General features: G+C 50.6%; 1 protein-coding gene across 1 annotated transcript in view; it reads right to left on the bottom strand.

The window, feature by feature from the left end:
* Positions 1–26,045, bottom strand: part of enah (ENAH actin regulator) — a 57,258-nt gene that overhangs the window by 10,161 nt on the left and 21,052 nt on the right. Inside the window, 4 exon segments of the mRNA XM_084699527.1 lie at positions 1–594; positions 4,454–4,764; positions 14,039–14,111; positions 24,245–24,422. Of these exon segments, the coding sequence (XP_084555653.1) occupies positions 1–594; positions 4,454–4,764; positions 14,039–14,111; positions 24,245–24,422 (1,156 nt within the window).

The raw sequence follows: 26,045 nt of genomic DNA, 5'->3' as shown, positions 1-26,045 counted from the left end.
GATGAGGGAGAGGGAGAACACATGGGGGAGGACAGGGCAAAGGGGGGGGGGGAGGGGGAGGAGGGGGCGGGGTGGGGGGGGGCGGAGGGGTGAGGTTGGCGGTGCTGCAGATGGTGACGGGAGAGGGGGCGGGGAACATGGGGGGGCCGTTGGGGGAGGGCGAGGGGGGCTTCTGGGTGAGCGGGGAGGGGGTAGGGATTGCGATGACGGGGCGGGGGCCCTGGGCCTTCCCTGGGGGGCTGCTGATCATGACAGGGGGGGAGGGGGGCAGGGGGGTGAAGTTTGCGGCCGACCACACAACTGACTTGGACGGGGTTGGGGGGGCGGGCGCGGGCGCCGGGGGCGGGGCCTGCTGTCGCCGGGGAACCGTGGCGTAGTGAGGGAGGACGGGGTGGAAGGCGGAGCCTAGTGAGGTGGCGAATCGGGAGGCTGAGTGGCGTAGTGGAGGAGTGGGCGGGGCAGTGGAAGAGGGGGAGGCGGTGCCGGGGGCGGGGTAGTTGGGGGTGGAAGGGGAGGCAGGGGTGGAGGGGGAGGCAGGGGTGGAGGAGGGCTTGTATTCAGGCGCGGGGGGGGTGTAGAGGGTGCTTTCCAATGCTGAACGCAGCAAAGTATGGACAGACCGAGACAGGGAGGGAGGTATACGCAGAACAGAGAGAGAACACAGCACAGAAAGAAGAGGGGAGGGAGGGTGGGAGGGAGGGAGGAGGGATGGGGAGGGAAATAGAAAGAAGACAGAAAGAGAGAAGGGAGCAAATGAAGCAGGAAAAACAGCACACTACTTCTTTTATCGTTCTGTTCTTTTCTCAGACAGAAAAGATGCTACGATTAGTGGATGAGGTTAGAGAGAGAGAGAGAGAGAGAGAGAGAGAGAGAGAGAGAGGGAGAGAGAGAGAGAGAGAAGCAACACACACTAGTAAGAGGCCAGTGGCAGTCTCTCCCATGCTATCCCAGACACACTAAATCCTCCCAGCACTGTGACAGCTCTGATCCAGAGGCCTGGATAGTTTGAACAGTTCCCTCATGTTTGCTAACCGCCTTCATGACTGTAGTTCCTCAGGAGGTGCTAACTCGAAATAAACACATTAGATTCAATATTATGAATCATATCATGACATATTGTACTTCCAGTTTACATCAGCCTTCGCTGCTGTCTCCCTTTCCTCCCTGCTCTCCCTTTCCTCCCTGCTCTCCCTTTCCTCCCTGCTCTCCCTTTCCTCCCTGCTCTCCCTGGTCTCCCTTTCCTCCCTGCTCTCCCTGGTCTCCCTTTCCTCCCTGCTCTCCCTGGTCTCCCTTTCCTCCCTGCTCTCCCTTTCCTCCCTGCTCTCCCTGGTCTCCCTGCTCTCCCTTTCCTCCCTGCTCTCCCTGGTCTCCCTTTCCTCCCTGCTCTCCCTGGTCTCCCTTTCCTCCCTGGTCTCCCTTTCCTCCCTGCTCTCCCTTTCCTCCCTGCTCTCCCTTTCCTCCCTGCTCTCCCTGGTCTCCCTTTCCTCCCTGCTCTCCCTGGTCTCCCTTTCCTCCCTGGTCTCCCTTTCCTCCCTGCTCTCCCTGGGACGGGATCACACGACAGTGTGAACACGAAGGTGAAACTGGACCTCATGTCTGTACCGTGTCATCTGTAGTCTGCACTGTAGTTCAGATCCTGTCCAGCAGCAGATGTTCTGTGTGTCTGTGTGTCTGAATGAGCAGTATCATTAGGGTTAGGGTAATCATTAGGCTTTGTCCTCATTTGGTGAGAAGGGTGTGGTCAGGTAGCCGGCGGATCGCTCCTGAATTATCCATGCTCTGTTGTGTTGTGTGGCTAGCCTGGCTGCTGCTGCTGCTGCTTGAACTATATGTATGGATAGCTAGCCTAGCCTAGCCTAGCCTAGCCTAGCGTAGCCTGGGCTGGCTCTTGCAAGCACCATGTTTACTGAGAGGCTAATCCTTTGTGTTGCCCTCATTCTGCTCCACTGATCATCTTCAGAATGGCAGCCAGACTTCAGCCCACACTCCCACACCCAGACCCACACACACGCTGCCCTGACGCCTGGTGTACAATCTAGGCCTCCTGCTGGGCTAGCCAAGCCTACACACACACACACCAATGTGCACATTTTCACATTGTGTATATCTTGAGGCGTGCACACACACGATTCATCACAAACACACACACACGCAATCGCACACAATATTCATCACAAACACACACACACAAGATTAATCACACACACACAGTCACATACAAACACACTTGGAGCATTCTCTTGCCCTACTTCTAAGCCCCCCTGCCCCCCCTTCTCTCTCCCTCTCTCTCTCCCTCTCTCTCTAAAAGACTGTTGGCTCGTTCTGATTGGTCAGGATGCAGGTCTGGTATGTTCCACTGACAGGAAAGACATGATGATTCTCCTTCATTCCGTTCCACGCCATCTCTCTCACTCACCCTCTCTCTCCCCATCCTCTTTCCCCCTCTCCATCTCTCTCTTTATCTCTCTCTCCCCCTCTTTTCCTCTCTCCATCTCTCTCTCTCTCCAGCCAACTGTCAACCATTTCCCTCCCCCTTCATCCCCCCTCCCCCTCCCACCAGGGTCTGTGGCCATGAGCTAGTCATGTGACCATGAGCTAGTCATGTGACCCCGGCCCCAGCTGTGTTCCATCATCCCAAAGTAATGAACCCTTAACGAGAACCCACATTCCACAGCTCCAAAACATTTCATATATATACACACACACACAAACACTCACACACAGGACCCTTCTCTTACACATGGGGAACAGAAAATCTCCTACTTCTTCTAGTTCTCCCTAAACCCAACATGCTCCTGTTCAGACCAGGTTAAAAATGTGTTCTCTGAAGCTTGTAACCCTAACCTCCAGGGTTAGGGTCCAGGGTAACCTCCAGGGTTAGGGTCTAGGGTAACCTCCAGGGTTAGGGTCTAGGGTTAGGGGGTCCAGGGTTAGAGTCCAGGGCTAGGGTCCAGGGATGGGGGGTCCAGGCTTAGGGTCCAGGGTTATGTTCTTACAAAGAACCACTTGTTCAGTCATGAAATTAGGACCAAAGTTAATGAGGAACAGCCTCCCCTAGTTATCATAGATTTGTTTGTGTGTGTGTGTTAGGGTTAGTGTGTGTGTGTGTGTGTTACATGAAGCCTCAGACTACCTACAGCTTGGTCTCCCCTCAGATCAGAACATGATCCTATCAACATCCATCTCAACCCAGAACACAGGTTAGGGTCAGACCAGAAAGACCAGACCAGAGAGACCCGACCAGAGAGACCAGATCAGAGAGACCAGACTCCAGACCAGAGAGACCTACCAAAAGCTACACAGCTGTAAGCAAACCACACCCACACCCACACACACACACACTAACACCCCCCCCCCCCCCCCCACATACACACAGAAGCATCCTGCAGGAGAGACATCTAGAAAGCATTAAAACAGAACATTGCAGTTATTACACAGCAAAACCTCAAACAACCCAATAAACACATGCAGTGAGCATACTGTGTCTGTTTGTTTCCCCAGGGTGTGTGTGTGTGAGACAATGAGTGTGTGTGTGTGTGTGAGACAATGAGTGTGTGTGTGTGTGTGTGTGTGTGTGAGACAATGAGTGTGTGTGTGTGTGTCTCTCCCAGCTCAGCAGTTATTTAGGTGCATCAGTGGGCCTGTCAGTACTACACCATTACAGCCTGGCTAGGGAGGGAGAGCCCTCACACACGCACACACACTTTTTCCATGCCCCAGTGCTTCTCAATCTGTTCATCTATGCCCATCCAACCAGCGGGTAAAGTGACATGGTCCAAGGAGGAGAGAACAGGGGGAGGAAGAGGAGGAGGGAAGAGGAGAGGAGAGGAAGAGAAGGGTTGTAACTCAGCTAATATGGGTGGGAGTGACACATAGGGAGGAGAGCAGCTAAATGCTAAAGACGGCACCCACCCGGCACTGAGGAGGGAGAGACACAACACACTGCACTCACCTGCCGGTTCTGCTCTGTGGTTCTGTGGCGCTCTCTGCTCTATGTCTCTCTGCACTGAGTCTCTCTGCCCTGAGTCTCTCTGCACTGAGTCTCTCTGCTCTGAGTCTCTCTGCTCCGAGTCTCTCTGCTCTGAGTCTCTCTGCTCCGTGTCTCTCTGCACTGAGTCTCTCTGCACTGAGTCTCTCTGCTCTGAGTCTCTCTGCTCCGTGTCTCTCTGCTCTATGTCTCTCTGCTCCGTGTCTCTCTGCTCCGTGTCTCTCTGCTCCGAGTCTCTCTGCTCCGAGTCTCTCTGCTCTGTGTCTATCGGGTTCTGCATCTGAGGGCTGTGTATCCTGTTCTACTTCTGCCTTACGGGTTTACACTTCACTGAATGTGTGAGTGTGCGCATGTGTGTATGAGAGAACATGCATGAATGCGCATGCCACGTGTGTGTGTAAATAACAGAGTGTGTGTGTGTTTGAGTGTCAGTGGGAGAGATTGAGGTGGGAGGGGATCACTCACCTGCATTAGAGATGCGTCTCCCTCTCTCCCAGTCGTGCTGGTCTCTCTCTCTCTCCAGCTGCTCCTGCTCTCTCTCTCTCTCCAGTTGCTCCTGTTCTCTCTCCATTCTCTCTCTCTCCTGCTGCTCTCTCTCCATCCTCTCTCTCTCCTCCTGCTCTCTCTCCAGCTCCAGGCGCTCTCTCTCCGCCTGCTCTCTCTCCGCCTGCTCTCTCTCCGCACGCTCTCTCTCGCGTTCTCTCTCCAGCATGTCGCGCTCCAGTCTCTCCCTCTCCTGTCTCTCAAGCTCCTTCTGTCTTTGCAACTCCACCTGCCTGGGGGACAAAAGGAGAGAGGGATGAGAGAGAGGAGAGAGGGAAGAGAGAGAGGAGAGGGATGAGAGAGGGAGGAGAGAGGGATGAGAGAGAGAGGAGAGAGGGAGGAGAAAGAGAGGAGAGAGGGAGGAGAGAGGAGAGGGTAGGGGGGAGGAGGAAGAGGAGGAGAGGGGAGAGGAGGGGAGGAAGAAGAGGAGGGGAGCACAGCACAGTGGAGAGAGAGAGAGGCTAACCAATTTCAGACATACAGAGACATCACACAGCACTGTATCTTGTTATCATTATATAACACTCTCATTATATAATTGCTGTTTAACAAAAAAAGACACAATTACGCAACCACATCTCACACAGCATTTTTCCTCTTATTTACAGTATAAATGATCGTGTCTTCCTGATTGATGCTGAAAAAGACTGAATTGGTGATATGTTGCTGTAATAAGTCAGGGAGTCAGATGGCTGAGTGGTTAGGGAATCGGGCTAGTAATCAGAAGGTTACCAGTTTGATTCCCAGACGTGCCAAATGATGTTGTGTCCTTGGGCAAGGCACTTCCGCCTACTTGCCTCGGGGGGAATGTCCCTGTACTTACTGTAAGTCGCTCTGGATAAGAGTGTCTGCTAAATGAATAAATGTAAATAACACAGTTTCTTACAAGTCCAGTCTCTGCTTCTGCGGAGTCTGTGAACACCAGGGGGCAGCACACTCCATTGATAGGAGGGGAGAGAGGAAACAGGAGAGAGGAAACAGGAGAGAAGAGACAGGGGAGAAAGGAGTGGGAAGAGGGGGGCAGACAAGAGAGGAGAAAGGAGGAGAGGGGGAGAGAGGGGGGAGAGAGGAGGGGAGACAGGAGGGGAGAAAGGAGAGGGAAGAGGGGGGCGGAGAGGAGGGATGCAGAGGGAGGAGGGGGCAGACAGGAGAGGAGAGGGGGGAGAGAGGAGGGGAGACAGGAGGGGAGAAAGGAGAGGGAAGAGGGGGGCGGAGAGGAGGGATGCAGAGGGAGGAGGGGGGCAGACAGGAGAGGAGGGAAGCAGAGGGAGGAGGGGGGCAGACAGGAGAGGAGAGGGGGGAGAGAGGAGGGGAGACAGGAGGGGAGAAAGGAGAGGGAAGAGGGGGGCGGAGAGGAGGGATGCAGAGGGAGGAGGGGGGCAGACAGGAGAGGAGGGAAGCAGAGGGAGGAGGGGGGCAGACAGGAGAGGAGGGAAGCAGAGGGAGGAGGGGGGCAGACAGGAGAGGATGGATGCAGAGGAGGGTCTGAATGTTCATCACATCCATTTTTATTTCACACCTACTTATGTCCCTTCCATTTTGATTTGTATTTATGTTACTTCCTGAGGTACTGACAGAGACCACTAACCCCCAGATTTACGGAGAGATTATCTCATCCTACACTCCAACTCTGCCCCTCTCTCATTCACACTCCATTCCTTTTTTCTTTTCTTCGCTTCATCCTAAAGGATTAAAGGGAATCTCCTTGTCTAAAAGGAGGTTCCCTCTCTCTCTCACCCTCTCTCTCTCTCCCTCCAGGGTACTTGGCTTTCTCTTCTGTCTTCCCTGACTCTCTCGTCTCTAAGCTGGTCTTCTCCCTCCATCCCTCAGGCCCTTTATACCTACTGACCTCATTCTCCATCTTCATTCACCTGACTCAGGACAGGAGAGGAGAGAAACAGAGAAGAGGGGGAGGGGAAGAGAAAGGAGAGTAAGAGAGGAGGAGAATAAGAGAGGAGGAGAGGAGGAGAGGAGGAGAGGAGGAGAGGAGGAGAGTAAGAGAGGAGGAGAGTAAGAGAGGAGAGGAGGAGAGGGGGCATCCCTGGCCTTGTTCCAGTCCTGAGAGAGTTAGAGGGAGGTTCATATGGGTTCATGTAACAACATCTTGATCAGAGATGGGAAGTAACAAATACTTTTAAGTACAAATACTTTGTTACTGTACTTAAGTATATTTTTCTGGTATCACAATTTGTCTGACAGCGTTTTACTTTCACTCCTTACAATTTTTAGACGAACATCTGTACTTTTTACATTTCCATGGTTCCATAACAGGCTTGTTACTTTAGTTTGAATCTGTGTTGGTGGCTTGATCTCTCTCTCCTCTCCTTTCACTGTGTGTGTGAACAAAAATGCATGCCTACGGAAACCAGGTAGTCTGTAAACCAGGGCGATAACACCGTGGTTGTCCAGCACATGTGCTAAGGGGATAGCTGTAGAGATAACTGTATGGGGGTGACAGTGGCATCACACTACCAAAAAAGCATACAATGTAGACAAGCTTTGCCCACAATGTCTGTGTCGTCTCTGCCTTATAATCATTGGTTCCCAATGGGAGTGACCTAGTAGCCTACGTGTGAGGACTTGGTCTTTGATAGCTGTGAGGTAGCGCTGAAGTTACCTTAGAAAAACATTGCTTTAGCTCGTATGACGTGTAACTCGTCTGCAAAGCTAATAATCACTGCCACCACATCTTTCTAGGTGGTATGTTGGCTATCACCGGTCTCGAAGTCGGCAACTGTAGGCCAAGTGTCTGGAAAAAATGTCATTTTGAAATAAATAAAAGTATTTATTTATTAATGTCGGTAAATGGGTTAAGCTATATAATTATATAATGCATAGCCATATTTATTTCTGTATATATTTATCTATTATTTACCTATTTATTTATTTAATTTTGACTAACTCTGTGTTCCATAAGAATCTGGCCCGCCTAAAGAAAATGAGCTACCACCGTGCAAGAGTTGTTATCCTCAAGAGACATCATAGCGTTTGTATTCTATTAACTCCAGTCAACATTTACAAAACTAACTCTCCCAATAATCTTCGATTCTTGAACCTGGCTCACACTACTAGCTTTTTCATAGAATAATTTTTCCTGATTTTTGCTAAATTTGAAACCAATCCGAAATGGGTAAACTAGCACCCCATTTATTTGCTTATGTCAATAAAAGTTGCCTGAAAATGTGCTCGCGGATACTAACAGGGCACGAGCACAATAGTTCACATTGGCCGATAGCCGATTTACATTGAGCTGAATGAGCCATAGACTTATGTTGAATGAGCACAGGGAGAAATGGCTTGAGTTGCCTGCCTTGTTGAAGCCAGAAAAAATAAATAGCTAAAAACCTTGATTGGATAGACAACATAAAGGAAAGTCTTTCAATAATTAAATACAAGGCAAACTTGGAACAGTTTAGCCTTTTACCTTTTTAAAACATAGCCTACTAATACTTAACATTTTAGTAACACGTGTAACCTTCTTTCATATTTAGTTACCAAACAATATGTGCATAACACAATGCATGACATCACAGGATTCTACAGTACGCAGCAGTAGCATCTCTTCCTGCAATCTAGTTTCCTGTATCACAGCTACATGTATGACCTTTGCAGAAAAGCAAACCACGTGAAAATCAGTTTGGTATTCAGTTGTTATGATTATTTAAATGCACTGACAGCTCATTGTCCCAGCCAAACAGATTACACTGAGTGGAGCGAGTGACCTTTCCAAGATTGTGGCCCCACGGCTCGTCAGCGCCAGTAGGCAGTAGTGGTCGATGCGGCGACTACTCTTTGTAGACCAATTATTTGTTTGTAAACATTCAGGATGCGCGTGCAATGTGGTTGCCGGGAAAGGATAGCATTTTAAATGGCAAAAGGACCACACGGATAATACAAATAGTTAGATTTAAAAGACCAAAAAGGTCGAGGAGGACAGCCTTTAAGAGAGAAAGCGATTACCTATTGATCTGTCGCATCAGAATTTTGATTTGGGTCATGTAAGTCTTTAAATTTGAGTGAGAATGTCGCCCGGTACAGACCACATACGAGCGGCAACCATGTCTTCACGTCATGTCACAAAGTTCATAATTTTACAGTTTTAAAGTCAATTTTACACCTAAAAAGTCGAGCAGGGCAGCTTTCAAGAGATATGGGAATTCTGCTTTTAGCCAGCTGGTCCGATTATTTTTCTGATTTGGCAATTTGAGTGAGACTGCATCCCCATTACACTGTTTTGACGTTAGTCTCAGTCAGACTCGCTCACTGGCAGTGTGCACAATGTTGTATTTCACTCCATACTACACCAGAAACGTCAGGGAGGACTGCCTAATGCAGATACGAGTTTGATGAAGATAGCCAGCATCCCGTTTACCAAGCCTGTTTCATTCGTCAATTGCCTGAGAAAGCGACCTCCGTCATCAAGGCTAGTTTTGGCAGGATATTTAAGGGTATCGGGTCAAGTGATTTTTGTGCATAGAGTGAAACGTAAATGTATTTGTCCAAAGGCCAAGAGCCTCAAAAAGTTCATATCAAGCCCTGCAATCCAGTGGCCAGAGATATATGATGACCTGATCAACACTTCAAGCCTAATAGACTGGGGAGAAGTTTGTCTTTTGCAACCGACATGCGCAGTTGAGCCTGCTTGAGAGTGCTTGACGTAGGGTAATAATTGGTCTATTATGTCTATGGTTGCCAGCGTGTGAGCAGAGCCTGTTTATATTAGACATTCTCTGTTGTGAGCTAAGCCATTGCAGTGGCAGAATGAGGTACAAGTCCCATAAGAATCAGAGACGTGATGCAAACTTTACGGAAATGTATGCTGTCACTGTGTAGTATTCATTTCACTTGGTTTTTAGAAATAGGCTATAGGGCTAAATATAGTAGCCTGGTCCTAACCAGACCCTCGTACATTTCATTTGTACAGAGCGTCTGGGATCGCCCCATTGACAAGCGTTGACTACCTTGAAGTTTAAAACTATTGGATCTGCCCAGAGCCACTCTGATCTGCCATAACCAATCGCAAGCGTTCGTCTTAGCCAACTCCTTCACCACTACTGTAACAGAGCTAGCTGCCGTAGCTGGAAAATCAAACTTTTCCCGAACCCCGTGGAGTTCTGGCTTTAACTTATGGATCTTCGGCAGCATTTCCACAACCGCAGAATAACTTTGCTTGCATCTTTCTCCGCTGCCATTACTGAACTACTCAAAGTAGTCCACAACATTAACGTCATCGTTCTCAGCCACTCCCTCTGTTCGCTGATTGGACCTACAAAAAATTTGTTTCTGAGAACCGACTTCAGAGCCTAGCTCCCAGATCTAGTACTGAGGTCAAATCCAAATTGAGCGGAAGTACGTAGGAGGGCAGAGCCAGCCTATATAAATATAGGGCTATTGTACATGGAACACAGATGTTGTTTTTTTTCTTCATGATTTGAGTAGGCCTATACTTTCCGACGTATTGTATCAGATTAAATAAACCATTAACCTGAACACCTAGCTCCATCGTTGTCCTCGCCAGGCAAAGAATAGTTATTTTGGTAACAGAAATCTTCCATAATGCAGATTTACCATAGGTAATGGTAGCTGTCGGCTAGCTTGTCAAAAGGCTCATACAAGCTGTATAATATTGCAATCGAAATTCGCACTAATCTTGTTGTTATTATCAGTGACCTGTGCACTTTGTAAAGCTCTCTCTTGGAAGTCACTTGGGATAGAAGCGTCTGCTAAATGAATACATGTAAATGTAATTCTACAATTCAAAATTCTAGTGTATGCTAATTCACCTAGTTGTTATCTCAGGGATTATGTTAGCCACATTTCTGGATATTTACCATCCATAAATGTGAGCTAAACGTCTGATACCGCGCTGCTAACTCACTCATTGACGTATAAGCTATAGGGAAAACATGACATGGATTTCGGGAGAAATTTCGTTGATGTGTAAGGCAAGTGGAATGGATTTGGGAAATGGACTGGCAGGGATTTGATATTTTTGGAGCTGGAAAGTAAGACGTAGGCTAGCAGTCATCGATATTGCACGCATAATCATACAGTATGAACACATTGGGGGAGACAAATTGTCCTTCTTTAAATATTGGGGGGGATGTGTCCCCCTGTCCCCCCATATAATTACGCCCCTCTCCATCACCAAACACTCCTACCTCCTCTCTCTCCTTTTTCTCTCCCCCTCCTCTACTCTCCTCTCCTCCTTCTCTCCTCTCCCCCTTCTCTCCTCTCCTCTTTCTCTCCTCTCCTCCTTCTCTCCTCTCCTCTTTCTCTCCTCTCCTCTTTCTCTCCTCTCCTCCTTCTCTCCTCACCCCCCCTCTCTCCTCTCCTCTATCTGAGGGTTAAACCAGCTTGTCTCGTGACATGCATTGCCTGGTGAACAGCTACGGAAGAGTGGGCGGCTGTGCAGCCTGTTTCCTACGTTACTGTGGAGACTGAACGTTACTCCAACAACCGACTGACTGAACGCCGCGCTTGGGGGGGAAGACAGCTGAGAGTGTAAATCATGTATCTACAAGTTGTTTATATCTTTAGGAAAACATCAAATCTGTATGTTGAGAATGTAAGCTATTGAAGAGTGTTGAAACCCTCCTCAGTGATATAGGTGAAAGAACCAGGCAGCAGAGTCAGGCAGCTGTCCGGGTCCTGAGGGGCGGAGAGAGGAAGCTGCAGACAAACCTGGCAACCGCAGGCTCCAGCTGGTCAGAGCGGCTTTCCTCATTGGCTCAGGACACCTAGGCAGCCCTGTCTGATTGGACGGAGGCCCAGAGGGTCCATATGCTGCTGCTGCAGTCCAACACTCGGCTCCATGAGCCCCCCTAACCAGCCGCAGAGTGAGTGTGTGTGAGTGAGTGAGTGTGTGTGTGAGTGTGTGTGTGTATGTATGTATGTATGTATATGTGTCAGAACCTGGAGTGTGAGAGTCTGGTTTATCACTGAGGAATCTGTGTGTCATCAGGATTAGAGACCCTGAAGACTATTGAAGACTTCTGTGATCATACATGGTTTGAACCATTCCTCACACACACACAGGAAGGAATGTAACGTGACATAAGGCTCACACACACACCTTGTCTACTCCAGGCCATAGCTGAGCGATGAGAGCAGGCTGCAGATGCAGAGGTGTGTGTGTATGGTGTGTGAGGGTATGTGTATGGTGTGTATGTGTTGTGTTGAGAGCTTTGGCTTTGCAGCTGGAGCAGTGACTCAGCTAACCTAGTCTCTTTCAGGCCCCCCCCTCCCCCCTCCCTCCCCCTCTCCCCCCCCCTCTCTCTCTCACTCTCTGTCTCTCTCACCCCCCTCCCTCCCTCTCCCTCTCTCTCCCTCCCCGAGGCTGGCATGATACTCGTTAACCAAGCGGCTCGTTAAGGTCTTGCTGACTCATCAAGCTCTTTAACACACAGATCAGCTCAGCTCACTGTATGTTACTGCTTACAAACTACATGCCTGTTGCCACATCGTTGTAACACCTTGACACATACACACTCCATGCATGTCCTTTAACGAAGGTATACGACGTTGACAATAGCATCTGAAGGTGTTGTAGTCCCTCAGAGACACCAGATAATGGACGCATATGAGTCAGGAACTACGATCCCCAGAGGCCTGGGATGTTGCACCATGGGAGGCTATTTATAAAAAGGACAGGAAAACAACAATGACCTTTCTGAAAACATCCATCATGGCTCTGAAACACGCCTGCTCATGAGCTCACTGGGACATGACCTTGGCGAGTCTAAATACATACCAGGCCCTTTTTACAGGAACGACATCATTACTGCCAATATAGACCAGGGTCAGAATAGATCACTGGGACCACAATACACTACACATGTCTGGTGAGACAGAGAGAGAGAGGGATAGGTGGAGGGAGACAGAGAGAGAGAGGGATAGGTGGAGAGAGAGAGGGATGTGTAGACAAATGTATAAAAGAGTGAAGCAGAAATAGAGAGAAAGAGGAAGGTAGAGACAGAGCGAGAGAGAGACAGAGCGAGAGAGAGACAGAGCGAGAGAGAGACTCTGCTCGGCAGTGACTCAACCTGACCAAACACAAGCTTCCAACCACACATGCAAATCAATCACCTACGACTGCAGACCAACCTTCTCAAATTCCACTGGAATAAAGTGTGTGGGTCGGTATGTGAGTTTGTGTGTGTGTGTGTGTCAGTACGTGAGAGTACTGTGTGTGTCAGTGTGTGTGTGTGTCCTGTGATCCCTCATGTAGGAGAGCTGATGACTTTCAGATGGAGCTGCAGCTCTGCTTTATGAGCTGCCAACATAAACAAGTCACGTCATGCTTCTGTACCACACACCCCTCTCTCTCTCACACACACACACACACGCACGTACACACACACACACACACGTACACACACACGCGCTGGTGGTGGTGGTCCACCAACTAATGAGGTGTCCTCTAACAGGATATTAGAGTCCGATTCTCAACCCAGACCAGCCTATGTGTGATAACACAAAATGAGACACACAGCATGACTCCACTATCATGCCAGTAATCCACATTTTGAAACGTTTAAAACACAGGTTGACAGAATTACCCATGAGGCCTTGTAGCCCAGTCAGGGAGAAGCCATCTTTATAAGTAGAAGAGCTTCGCTGAGTCACCATCACTTTCCCCAGGGAGGAATGAAAAATCCATCCATCCTAACCCTTCCATTAAGATGGAGGGAGCACTGTAGCCTGCCTGTCTGCCTGTCTGCCTGCCTGTCTGTCTGTCTGTCTGTCTGTCTGTCTGTCTGTCTGTCTGTCTGTCTGTCTGCCTGCCTGCCTGTCTGCCTGTCTGCCTGCCTGTCTGTCTGTCTGTCTGTCTGTCTGTCTGTCTGTCTGTCTGTCTGCAGGGTTGGCCAAACTCATCAACATTTGAAATAAGTATTGAGTGTGTGTGTGTTAGATGAGGTAAGTATGTGTCTATGTGTGTGTGTGTGCGTGTGTGTGTGTGTGTGTGTGTGGTAGGAAAGCGACGGAGAGAATACCCATCCTCAGAGAATCTCACCGCCACAAATTAGTCAATGTGTGGGAAACACTGGTGTCACATTAAGAGGGGAGACACTGTCTCCCAAACCCCAGTGCACACATCCCTAACCCCCTGCAGCCCCCAGCCTCCCTCCCCCAGCCTCCCTCCCCCAACCTCCCTCCCCCAGCCTCCCTCCCCCAGCCTCCCTCCCCCAGCCTCCCTCTCCCAGCCTGCCTCCCCCAGCCTCCCTCCCCCAGCCTCCCTCCCCCAGCCTCCCTCTCCCAGCCTCCCTCCCCCAGCCTCCCTCTCCCAGCCTCCCTCCCCCAGCCTCCCTCTCCCAGCCTCCCTCCCCCAGCCTCCCTCTCCCAGCCTCCCTCCCCCAGCCTCCCTCTCCCAGCCTCCCTCCCCCAGCCTCCTTCTCCCAGCCTCCCTCCCCCAGCCTCCCTCCCCCAGCCTCCCTCTCCCAGCCTCCCTCCCCCAGCGATCCTTCTCCCAGCCTGGTGTATTGTGGGATAGGTGGAGGTCCTTACCTTCTCTGCATCTCCAGCTCCTCTACTGAAGGCCCATTCGGCACCTGAGGACTCTGCCTTGGCAACGTAGGACCTGGACAGGGTCAGACACACACAAATAGGTTACATGCTGTGCGTCTTCTCAGGTGACCACTGACCTTCATCTCTGTATCTGACAAATAAACTCCTACATGAAGGCAGAGCCAGCCAGGAGACCAGCCCTGTCACTGTCGCCTGGCTGAGGCAGCCATGATGTCAGATTGTTGCAGCTCATCAAGGAGCCATAAACGCCTTCCCTCCATCCCTCAACCTTGATCTCAGAACAGATTTTACACAGACAATTCTGGATGAGACAATAGATATCTCCTAACATAGTACACACATCAAAACACACCAACACACACATACAGAGAAACTCTCTCTCTCTGTTCAACTCGTGGGTCTCTAACCCTAATCACAGGGTGAACTTCCTCTCTGAGAGTGTGTATGACAGCCCAGCAGCTGCTGCGAGCCTGCTGGGTCTTAAAGAGAGCAGACCAGCATCAGTGACAGTAAAGCATAAACACAGGCTAGAGAGTAAGCAGGTTAAGCCTCCACAACACCAGCAGGGAAAACACATATGAAACAGTAGTCTTATAATCAGCCTTGCTATAAAAGAGGACTTGCAGAGCACGAGCACCCGAGCCCCTTCAGCAGGAGGTGTGTCCTCTCACAGAATGAGCAACTCAGGGAAAAAAGATACTGTGTTCCTGCCAGCAGGAGTACCTACATGACTGCAGAGAGAGAGAGGGTCTCTTCTGACAGCAGATGTACCTCCACACGCTATCTGGCCTGCTCCCTGGCCCGGCCCCCGGCCCGGCCCCCGGCCCCAGCCCCCCTGCTGGGCTCTGGAAGGGGAGGTCCACGACCATGCTGCCTCTCTCACATGCTCTCTGCTGCTGCCTGGCACTGGAGCTGCTCTTTGACTGAGCTCTGAGCTGAGACTGGGCTAAAGCAGAGGGCAAGCGCTCTCTCTCTCTCTCTCTCTCTCTCTCTCTCTCTCTCTCTCTCTCTCTCTCTCTCTCTCTCTCTCTCTCTCTCTCTCTCTCTCTCTCTCTCTCTCTCTCTCTCTCTCTCTCTCTCTCTCTCTCTCTCTCTCTCTCTCTCTCTCTCTCTCTCTCTCTCTCTCTCTCTCTCTCTCTCTCTCTCTCTCTCTCTCTCTCTCTCACACACAGGCTGCGGATGGGCAAGGCTGGGGGGAGAGTGGCTCGGAGGGGGGACAGGATGAGGGTGGAAAAGAGTGATGAGGAATGGGGGAAGATGGACAGAGAGTTGGAAAGAGATGGAGGAATTGAATAGATGGAGGAAGAGAGAGATGGAGGGGAGCAATAGGGAGAGAGAAAGGAAGGAGAAAGAAATGGAGGGAGAGATGGAAAGAGAGTTGAAAGGAGAGGGAGAGATGGAAAGAGAGGGAGAGATGGAAAGAGAGGGAGAGATGGAAAGAGAGGGAGAGATGGAAGGAGAGAGAGAGATGGAAGGAGAGAGAGAGATGGAAGGAGAGGGAGAGATGGAAGGAGAGGGAGAGATGGAAGGAGAGAGAGAGATGGAAGGAGAGAGAGAGATGGAAGGAGAGGGAGAGATGGAAGGAGAGGGAGAGATGGAAAGAGAGGGAGAGATGGAAGGAGAGAGAGAGATGGTGTATTTACAGGATGTGAGTGTTCTTGTCTTGCCGGACAGCTCAGTGAATTTCCTGGATCTAATCAATAATGCAGCTGAGGGTTAGGAGCTGAGGAGACCGAGGGCAGCGTGTGTGTGCGTGAGTGTGTGTTCAAGTGCGGACACAGCAAACTCAGTCTAAGGATACAGAAAAGGGGTGGGAAACCTTGTCTGACCTGGTCAGACCTGCTTTAGTGGGTAACTGACCTGGTCAGACCTGCTTTAGTGGGTAACTGACCTGGTCAGACCTGCTTTAGTGGGTAACTGACCTGGTCAGTCCTGCTTTAGTGGGTAACTGACCTGGTCAGACCTGCTTTAGTGGGTAACTGACCTGGTCAGTCCTGCTTTAGTGGGTAACTGACCTGGTCAGACCTGCTTTAGTGGGTAACTGACCTGGTCAGACCTGCTTTAGTGGGTAACTGACCTGGTCAGACCTGCTTTAGTGGGTAACTGACCTGGTCAGACCTGCTTTAGTGGGTAACTGACCTGGTCAGACCTGCTTTAGTGGGTAACTGACCTGGTCAGACCTGCTTTAGTGGGTAACTGACCTGGTCAGACCTGCTTTAGTGGGTAACTGACCTGGTCAGACCTGCTTTAGTGGGTAACTGACCTGGTCAGTCCTGCTTTAGTGGGTAACTGACCTGGTCAGACCTGCTTTAGTGGGTAACTGACCTGGTCAGACCTGCTTTAATGGGTAACTGACCTGGTCAGACCTGCTTTAGTGGGTAACTGACCTGGTCAGTCCTGCTTTAGTGGGTAACTGAACTGGTCAGACCTGTTCTAGTGGGTAACTGACCTGGTCAGACCTGTTCTAGTGGGTAACTGACCTGGTCAGACCTGCTCTAGTGGGTAACTGCTGACTCAGGGTAGACTGTACAGGATGGACCTGTAGGCAGGACCGTCTGGCTCCCTCCCCAAGACCAAATACTACATTACCCAGCATTCATCTGGCGCCTGCTGACAGAAACCGCCAAGGTAAGACATTAGGTGCGTTTGACATGAACTGCGGCTGCATGAAACGACCGGCGAGAGTGGCTGCTTGCAGTCGGGGAGGAGTTGAAAACGGCTCTGTAAAGTCGGACATTTCAGCTTCTCGTGGTTTGCTGCGTTGACGTCAGTCACGGCCGATTAAGCGCTGTTTGCTTACTTTACTTTATTTGTAATTTATAATTACACCTATTAGGTGCGTTCGACATGGACTGACTTCATGCAGCGCTGCAGCCGGCTGCAGGCGGCTGACTTGAAACAGTGAATTCGTGTTAGACTTTTTGTCTGACTTGAGACGGCGCCGAGGCTAGGTCACTGTGACGTCGCCATCAAAGTACCGTGAGATCGATTCGAGAACTGCCGGCTGTGTAACCGAGCGCATTTTCTCAAGAGCAACTGCACGGGTTCTAATGACAACACAGCTATTTCATGATTGGCCAGACTCACACACGACAACTTTGACGCGCGTTTTGAAATTATTCTGAAACCTTCAGTTTCGCCAATGTCCAAATCCGGACCAAACTCTTTACTCTTTACCACTTTACTAATGGAAAGACTAAGACTAAACTTTAATTATAAATAAAGTAAAGTAAGCAAACAGCGCATAATCGGCCGTGACTGACGTCAACTGACGTCCGACTTCACAGAGCCGTTTTCAACTCCTCCCCGACTGCAAGCTGCTACTCCCGCCGGTCGTTTCATGCAGCCGCAGTCCATGTCGAACGGACCTTTTGAAAGCAAGTAAACACAGACGTTAATAGATCTACAACATACTACAGTATCATAATCAGGGGCGCCGTATAGGGGGGGGGGGGAGTTAGGACAATTCCAAGGGCCCCTGACTGACAGGGGCCCCAAAAAAAACCCCACTAGAAGTACTAGAAGATCTACAATATTTCGACCAAGTCATTTCATTGAACAAAAAGCGTTTCACGAGTACTTGTCAGGGGTGGAGATTGCACACAACTATATATAAAAACTATATTTAATGAAATTGACTACCATTTGAAGAGAAATTATGAAAAATATAAATAAAATCATAGATCGCCCCCGCCCCCGCCCCCCATCCGCTAATGGTACTCGTTCAGTGCTGAAATATTTTGTCTTATCGGAGCAAAATAAATTATACAAACAATCAAAAATCATAATATGTTGTTGCTTTGTTAAAACTGCCACTTATATAACAGATGTTGGTTAAACGCGATACATCATCCAAATAATGTTAAAATATCCAAACCCTGATTTACTCTCTGAGGAGACCAGCTCATCCTGCAGCTTACCCTGACCTGCAGAGAACCTTCAGCTTGTTAGCAAGTAATCAAATCACAAATTCATTAAATGTTATCTGATCTAATTAATCATTGATTTAAACCATCGTAGAGGGACCTTAAGTGGTTGCTAGTGTGTCATCTAGCTCCATGTCCATTCAGATGTCAGCTAATTAGCAGACACAGGCAGTGAGTGTTGCATCAGTTAGCCAGGGTGGCCTGTACAGCCCCCTCTCAGGGCCTCACTGTGTGCGGCTGCAGGGAGCCAGTCTGGCAGCTCAACATGCGCTAAATATGCAACGTCTCTCCAGCGACCTCCCCTAAGTAGTGAGGGCTGTTACTATGTGTGTGGATTCCCCTCCCATCCTCTCTCTCTCCCTAGGAGCTAGCAGAGAGGAGGAGTGGACGAAGGAGGAGGGGGAGGAGGAGGAGGGGGAGGAGGAGGAGGGGGGGAGAAGGAGAGGGGGGGGGGAGAAGGAGGAGGACTATAAAGACCAATTTATACTTCTGCGTTTTTACGGAGAAATGGGCAGTGTAGTTACTGAAAATGTGCTTATTTTATTGATGAAATGGCTAATTTGTAAATTTGCTCAGAGTTTTCGATAACCTAGCAAGCGTCGCAGTGCAGCGCCATCTACTGTTCTGGCGGTGAATTGCTTTCAGCACGCAGAGCCATTGGAGTAGTATAAATTCAACCAATCCGTCCGACTCCGTGTGTGCGTCTGTCATTAGTATAAATCGGCTTTAACTGTGTGACATGGCAAGGCCTAATGAACCAGATCTGCCTAGCGACAGGCGACAGGCGGCCCTGGTCACAGTAGTTCCTAACCCTGGACACCCACAGCAGGGAGAAACACTCTTATTCTGGGAAAGAAAGAAACCACATCAGCATGTTTCTGAACACTGCTAGCTGTCTCCCCATAGCATGATACAGGCTGCATGATCAGCTGGACTCTGGTGAGCCAGAGGAACACACACACACAGAGGCATGCCATGGTAACAGACAGATAACCTATAGATTTGATGCTCCATTAACTGTTCAAGACAAATATTGTCCTCTGCTCTAAACCATACTGTCCAACCCCCCCTGCCCCCCCTCTCCACTCACTGTGCAGCAGGATCTGAGCACGGCTGATCTTCTGCTGGGGGAAACGGCCCAGTGTGGGCGCAGGCATGGCTGAGGACATGTTGGAGTCCCGAATATGGTCAGTCAGTCAGCCAGTCAGTCAGCCAGTCAGCCAGTCAGTCAGCCAGTTAGCCAGTCAGTCAGCCAGTCAGTCAGCCAGTTAGCTAATCAGCCAGTTAGCCAGCCAGTCAGTCAGTCAGCCAGTCAGTTAGCCAGTCAGTCAGCCAGTCAGTCAACCAGTCAGTCAGCCAGTCAGCAGAACAGTCAGTCAGTCAGTCAGTTAGCCAGTCAGTCAGCCAGTCAGTCAGTCAGCCAGTCAGCAGAACAGTCAGTCAGTCAGTCAGTTAGCCAGTCAGTCAGCCAGTCAGTCAGCCAGTCAGCAGAACAGTCAGTCAGTCAGTCAGTCAACCAGTCAGTCAGCCAGTCAGCAGAACAGTCAGTCAGTCAGTCAGTTAGCCAGTCAGTCAGCCAGTCAGTCAGCCAGTCAGCAGAACAGTCAGTCAGTCAGTCATTCTGCTGATGTCAACATGGCCTCTTTCTCTCTGCCCTGGTCTCTGGTCCAGCTGTGTGTGTTCGGTGTGTGTGTGTTCGGTGTGTGTGTGTGTTCGGTGTGTGTGTGTGTTCGGTGTGTGTGTGTGTTCGGTGTGTGTGTCCAGCCAGTAGTCAGTGTGGGGATGGGAGTGAGTCTGCTGCCCAGCTGGGTGGACTCATCAATAAGAACCAGGCAGGAGGACGCCCCCCTCCTCCTCCTAACCCTAACCCCCCTCCTGACCAACCAAGTTACGGAACAAACACATCCCAGGCTCCTGGGGAGCAGCAGGAGGTGGGGGGGGTGTTAGTTACCAACCCCCCTCCCTTCCTCCCCTGCACCCCCAAAGCCAGACCTCCAGAGCTCCACAAACAAGAAAACTACTTGTGGCTCGAGCGCTGGTTGTTTCTAGGTGACGTATGTTGGGAAGGGACAGAGATATCTAGAAATACACTCATTAAATAAACACACACACACGTGCTAGTCAGATGCTGTCTCCCCTTCCAGACAGACTGGAGATCAACAAGCTGTTTAGGATCACCAGCTCTCATCACAACCTAGTCCAGACCCAGGACCAGACCCAGACCCAGACCCAGACCCAGACCCAGACCCAGACCCAGGACCAGACCCAGACCCAGACCCAGACCCAGGACCAGACCCAGGACCAGACCCAGACCCAGACCCAGACCCAGGACCAGACCCAGACCCAGGACCAGACCCAGACCCAGACCCAGACCCAGACCCAGACCCAGACCCAGACCCAGGACCAGACCCAGACCCAGACCCAGACCCAGGACCGGACCCGGACCCGGACCCAGGACCAGACCCAGGACCAGACCCAGACCCAGACCCAGGACCAGACCCAGGACCAGACCCAGACCCAGGACCAGACCCAGACCCAGGACCAGACCCAGACCCAGACCCAGACCCAGACCCAGGACCAGACCCAGGACCAGACCCAGGACCAGACCCAGACCCAGACCCAGGACCAGACCCAGGACCAGACCCAGGACCAGACCCAGACCCAGACCCAGGACCAGACCCAGACCCAGGACCAGACCCAGACCCAGACCCAGACCCAGACCCAGACCCAGGACCAGGACCAGACCCAGACCCAGACCCAGACCCAGGACCAGACCCAGACCCAGGACCAGACCCAGACCCAGGACCAGACCCAGGACCAGACCCAGACCCAGACCCAGACCCAGACCCAGACCCAGACCCAGACCCAGGACCAGACCCAGGACCAGACCCAGACCCAGACCCAGGACCAGGGGGGCCAACAGAAGCCAACCAGACAGATCAACACCCCTGAAAACCCAGATAAGCTCACACTCCCAAACAGCTGAACATACACACACACCAACTGATAAACACACACACCACACACACACACCAACTGATAAACACACACCACACAAACACACACAGGCAGTGAGGTCATCCCTACACACAGGTTGTGTCGACAGGGCATCACAACAGGGTATTTATACCTTGCAGTTGCCACATAAAAACAGAAATGCCAGGCTCCCAGTGTTGCTGGGCGGGGCAAAACTGGGGCTGAGAAGGGGGGGTGGGGGGAACTTGGAGGGCACAGGTAAGCCAGACAACGACCCTGGGTGTCGAGTGTGTGTGTGGTGTGTGTGAGTGGTGTGTTCAGCTGTCTGGGTGTGTGTGTGTGAGTGTGTGGGTGTGTGAGTTGTGTGTGTGTGTGTGTGGAATTGTGTGTTCAGCTGTCTGGGTGTGTGTGTGTGAGTGTGTGTGTGTGTGAGTTGTGTGTGTGTGTGTGTGTGTGTGTGGAATTGTGTGTTCAGCTGTCTGGGTGTGTGTGTGTGAGTGTGTGTGTGTGTCTGAGTGTGTGTCAGCAGATACTAACAGCAGCTGGAAAAGTGACCGACAAAGTGTGTGTGTGTGTGAGTGTGTGTGTGTGTGTGTGTGAGAGTGTGTGTGTGTGTGTGTGAGTGTGTGTGTGTGTGTGTGTGAGTGTGTGTGTGTGTCTGAGTGTGTGTCAGCAGATACTAACAGCAGCTGGAAAAGTGACAGACAAAGTGTGTGTGTGAGTGTGTGTGTGTGTGTGTGTGAGTGTGTGTGTGTGAGTGTGTGTGTGTGAGTGGTGTGTGTGAGTGGTGTGTGTGTGTGTGTGAGTGTGTGTCTGGAGAACATCTCTGTTGGAGGCTCAACAGCCATATATGGCCTTCCATCCCTCCCCCCTTCAGCCTCTATCTCCAGCCTCTATCCCCAGCCTCTATTTCCAGCCTCTATTTCCAGCCTCTATTTCCAGCCTCGATCTCCAGCCTCTATCTCCAGCCTCTATTTCCAGCCTCTATTTCCAGCCTCGATCTCCAGCCTCTATCTCCAGCCTCTATCTCCAGCCTCTATCTCCAGCCTCTATCTCCAGCCTCTATCTCCAGCCCCAGACAAGAGCTCAACACACACACACAGAAGTGATGTTGACACCCTCACCCTCATGAGATGATATCACCAGGAGAGAGAGAGGGAGACAGAGAGGAAGGGACAGGAAGGGAGAGAGAGGGAGAGGAAAGGAGGGAAAGAGGGAGAGAGAGGGAGGGAGGGAGGGAAAGGGAGAGAGAGTGAGAGGGAGTAAGAGAGGTGTAAAAGAGGGAGAGACTGAAGAGGACAATATGTAGACTCCTATACAAGTGGAGCTGGAGTAATACACTAAGACTATCTGGGATCGACAGACAGACAGACAGACAGACAGACAGACAGACAGACAGAGACACTCAGGGCCTCGTGTACTAACCCTTATAACCGCGGTATGTACAAAAACCACCTATGAATGCGCACCTCTATTTTGCAGTGAAAATTCTCCGCCTGTTAAAAGCAGGCGTAAACCAAGATGCGCATATGCCTCCTGGTGAAATGGCAGCCGCAACACAAGCCAGACGAAGACATGGGGCAAAGGATTTTTGCCACAAGGATCACACTTTCTGAGTTGAGTGAACACAAAATCATTAAACGTTACAGATTAAGCAGCAATATTACAGTTACTGGAAGAAACCAAAGATTACTGTCACGGCCACAGCCGTGCCCCCCTGTTGTTTTTGGTTTTGCCCTGTCCTACTGTTTCCCTGTCATTGTCTTCACCTGTCTGGTTCTCGTTAGTGTCAGTGTCTTCACCTGTCTGGTTCTCGTTAGTGTCAGTGTCTTCACCTGTCTGGTTCTCGTTAGTGTCAGTGTCTTCACCTGTCTGGTTCTCGTTAGTGTCAGTGTCTTCACCTGTCTGGTTCTCGTTAGTGTCAGTGTCTTCACCTGTGTGTCGTTTGGTTCTGTGTATTTAGGGTTCTGTTTTGTGTCCAGTCTTTGTCTTGTCATACTGCTACTACCCCTGCGTGCGTGTACCCTGTCTGTTTCCCGTTTCAAGTATTGAACCCTTTGTTTTCGACCATGCCTGCTGACTCCCCTGCATTTGGGTCCAACCCCTCCACACGTCGTGACAATTACAATAAATCTCCGACTCAGCGTTCACATTCCATTCCAGCAAAACTCCTCGCTACATTACAAATATTGGCATCAGGATAATTTCATCGCTGTTTCAACTTTGGTGGCTGATCCATGATAGAAAGAGAGAAGGAGGCCCATTCAATTGCGCTTTTAAATGCTCGCAATGTACGTTAAAGTGGACGGAGAAAGGCGCTGATTACCTGATGACCTATACATTTCCTAAATACGACGTAAACTCAAGTTTCACAGGGTGTGCACTCTGAGAGAGAGAGAGAGAGAGAGAGAGAGAGAGAGAGAGAGAGAGAGAGATAGAGAGAGACTGTGTGTGTAACAGGTTTGTCAGATTGTCAGCCAGATTTAAAAAAGGGGGTCAAGAGCATGAGCTTGTTTTAGTAGTAAACCTGAACAAGACTTACTAAACACACACACCCATTCTGGCTGCAATACCCTGAGGCCTACAGTAGAACACAGGCCAATTACATCCAATTTACGGGTGCACACACACACACACACACACCCAGCACTGCGTGTGCAGGTCGCTAACCAGATGATGTGAGTGCTCCCAGAGGACAGAGCCTGTCAGAAACTCCTCTCAGGACCAGACACTGTGTCACTGTGTCATAGTAACCCAGTACCAAATTGGTACTCAAACAAAACAAAGAGTACGGTCCCAGAATGTCTGAAGTTATGGTAGTACCTGGTACACCAGGTACACCTGGTGCCCAGGCAGAGAAAGGCGAGCACAGTGTTACCAACATAATCGGTAAAAGTCGCTAGATTAGATTTTTTGTCTCCAGGGAAGGCGAAAAGTCGCTAAATCTAGCGACAGTCTTTAAATTGGCAACACTGGAGAAGCAGCTAGTGCTGCAGGTGCGCCGTTCAAACAGATTAGGGTTAGCCTAGCTAGCCACGCTGCCTGTTTAACCACGACTACCCTAACCAGAACTGAGAGATTTGAACCAGCAACCTTCAAACTACTGACCAAATCCCAGCCAGCCAGACAGCTAGCCTTCCAACTAAACAGCCAGCTATCCAGCCAGTGAACTCACCAGCCAGCCAGCTATACAACTAACTAGCCAGCTAGCCAACTAACCAGCCAGCTATCTAACCAGCAAGCCAGCCAGCTACCCAGCCATGGTCTCCTCCCCCCGTCTTACCGGAGTCCTGGGCGTTGAGCACCTCCAGAGCGTGCATCATGGCACTAGCAAACACATTGGCGTCCTCCTTGCTGCCGAAGTTCAGGCCGTACACCTGCCGGGCGTCGCGCCACTGGTGGAAGGTCTGCGTGGCCTGGTTGTACTTCAGCCCCTTGGGGATGGCACAGTTTATCACCACCTGGAGAGAGACAAGGTCATACTGTATAACCCTGGTCCATTACTGTCTGTATTTACCAGACATGGTGTAACAATAAACATCTCAGCTATCAGGCACAGTGATTCCAGTGCAACAACAATGTCTCAACTTCATCTGCGTTAGCAGGAACCTCTGAGAACCTTGTGATGTGTCTAGCAGCTTCACCCCCCCTCTCAGTCCAGCTGAAAGGTGCAGCTCAGCTCATCATTTAGCTCATTAATGTCCCATCTAAAGACCAAGAGACTATAAATCGTTTCCCCTCACACACTGAAGGGGGAGAATCCTCCAGGTGGTGAGTGTGAGGGAGATGTTTAGACCGCAGCAGGCGTTTAGACTGTAGGGCAAGAGGGAGAGAAAAGAGAGATAGAGAGGGGAGAGAGAAAAGAGAGAGAGCGGTCTAATGACTTGCCCAGCTCTGGCCTGCCACTGTGGGGGAGAGTTAATAAGTAAGACAGAGAGGATTGTGGGATTGATGATGTAACACATGCAGGGCCGTCTCCCACAAGAGGAATTCTTCACCTTACTGACATTCACACACACACACACACACACATCAAATAAAAAGTCACCAGAGAGAGCCTCCTGAGACCATGCAGCATGCACAAACACACACACACACACCATGACCTTGTGCGGCCACTATCTATCAGAACCTACAGAGGCCTGGAGGGGATGGATACTGCAGATCTCAAAGAGAGAGAGAGAGAGGCGGAGGGAGAGGGGGAGGCAGGAGGGGGAGGGAGAGGGAGAGAGAGAGAACAGCTTGACGCAGCATTCAGGGGTCATCTATCCACTGTTACAATGAATCACCAGATGAGACTAATACATGGTGACAGAGAGAGAAAGAGAGGGAGGGAGAGACAGAGAGACTGAAAGGGGGTGATCAGCTGCCTGTGTATGGAAGCTGTGAGTGGGTTCTTGTGAGCTCAGGTACAACCCTGAGCTGGGCAATACCTGGGCCAGACCTGGGTCAGACCTGGGTCAGACCTGGGCAATACCTGGGTCAGACCTGGGTCAGACCTGGGCAATACCTGGGCAATACCTGGGCCAGACCTGGGTCAGACCTGGGTCAGACCTGGGCAATACCTGGGTCAGACCTGGGCCAGACCTGGGTCGGACCTGGGCAATACCTGTGCAATACCTGGGTCAGACCTGGGTCAAAACTCCTCCTCAGCCTGATAGAAACTCGACTGAAGAAGAACAGCAGCCCAGCACACTCTGGCTCCAACCCAAAAAACGAATTAAATATTTGTTTACAGCCCCGCGATTGGTTCTACCATTTTTGTAAAAACTAATGTTTTTGCTAATCAATGGGCCCCATACCCTATTTTAGTTTAGGGCCCCCAAAACCCTGGGGCATACCATGCAGATAACTAACCTGGCTCCATGAATCAGAAACTATTTTCCAAAGTTAGCACAGAGACCCCCCCCCCCCCCCCACCTGGTGGTCCCCCCCCCCCTCACCTGGTACCCCCCTCACCTGTAGGGATGGGTATCGAGAACCGGTTCTGTAAGGACCCGGTTCCAAATTTCTCAAAATCCGAATACCAATAAGGTCCAAGCTTATCGATACCGCTATCGAGACCAAGTAATATAATGTAACGT

The sequence above is a fragment of the Hypomesus nipponensis genome, chromosome 6 (genome assembly GCF_054491055.1).
Source record: "Hypomesus nipponensis isolate SF chromosome 6, ASM5449105v1, whole genome shotgun sequence".
Lineage (NCBI taxonomy): Eukaryota > Metazoa > Chordata > Actinopteri > Osmeriformes > Osmeridae > Hypomesus > Hypomesus nipponensis.
This window is presented reverse-complemented; position numbering and strand designations above follow the sequence as displayed.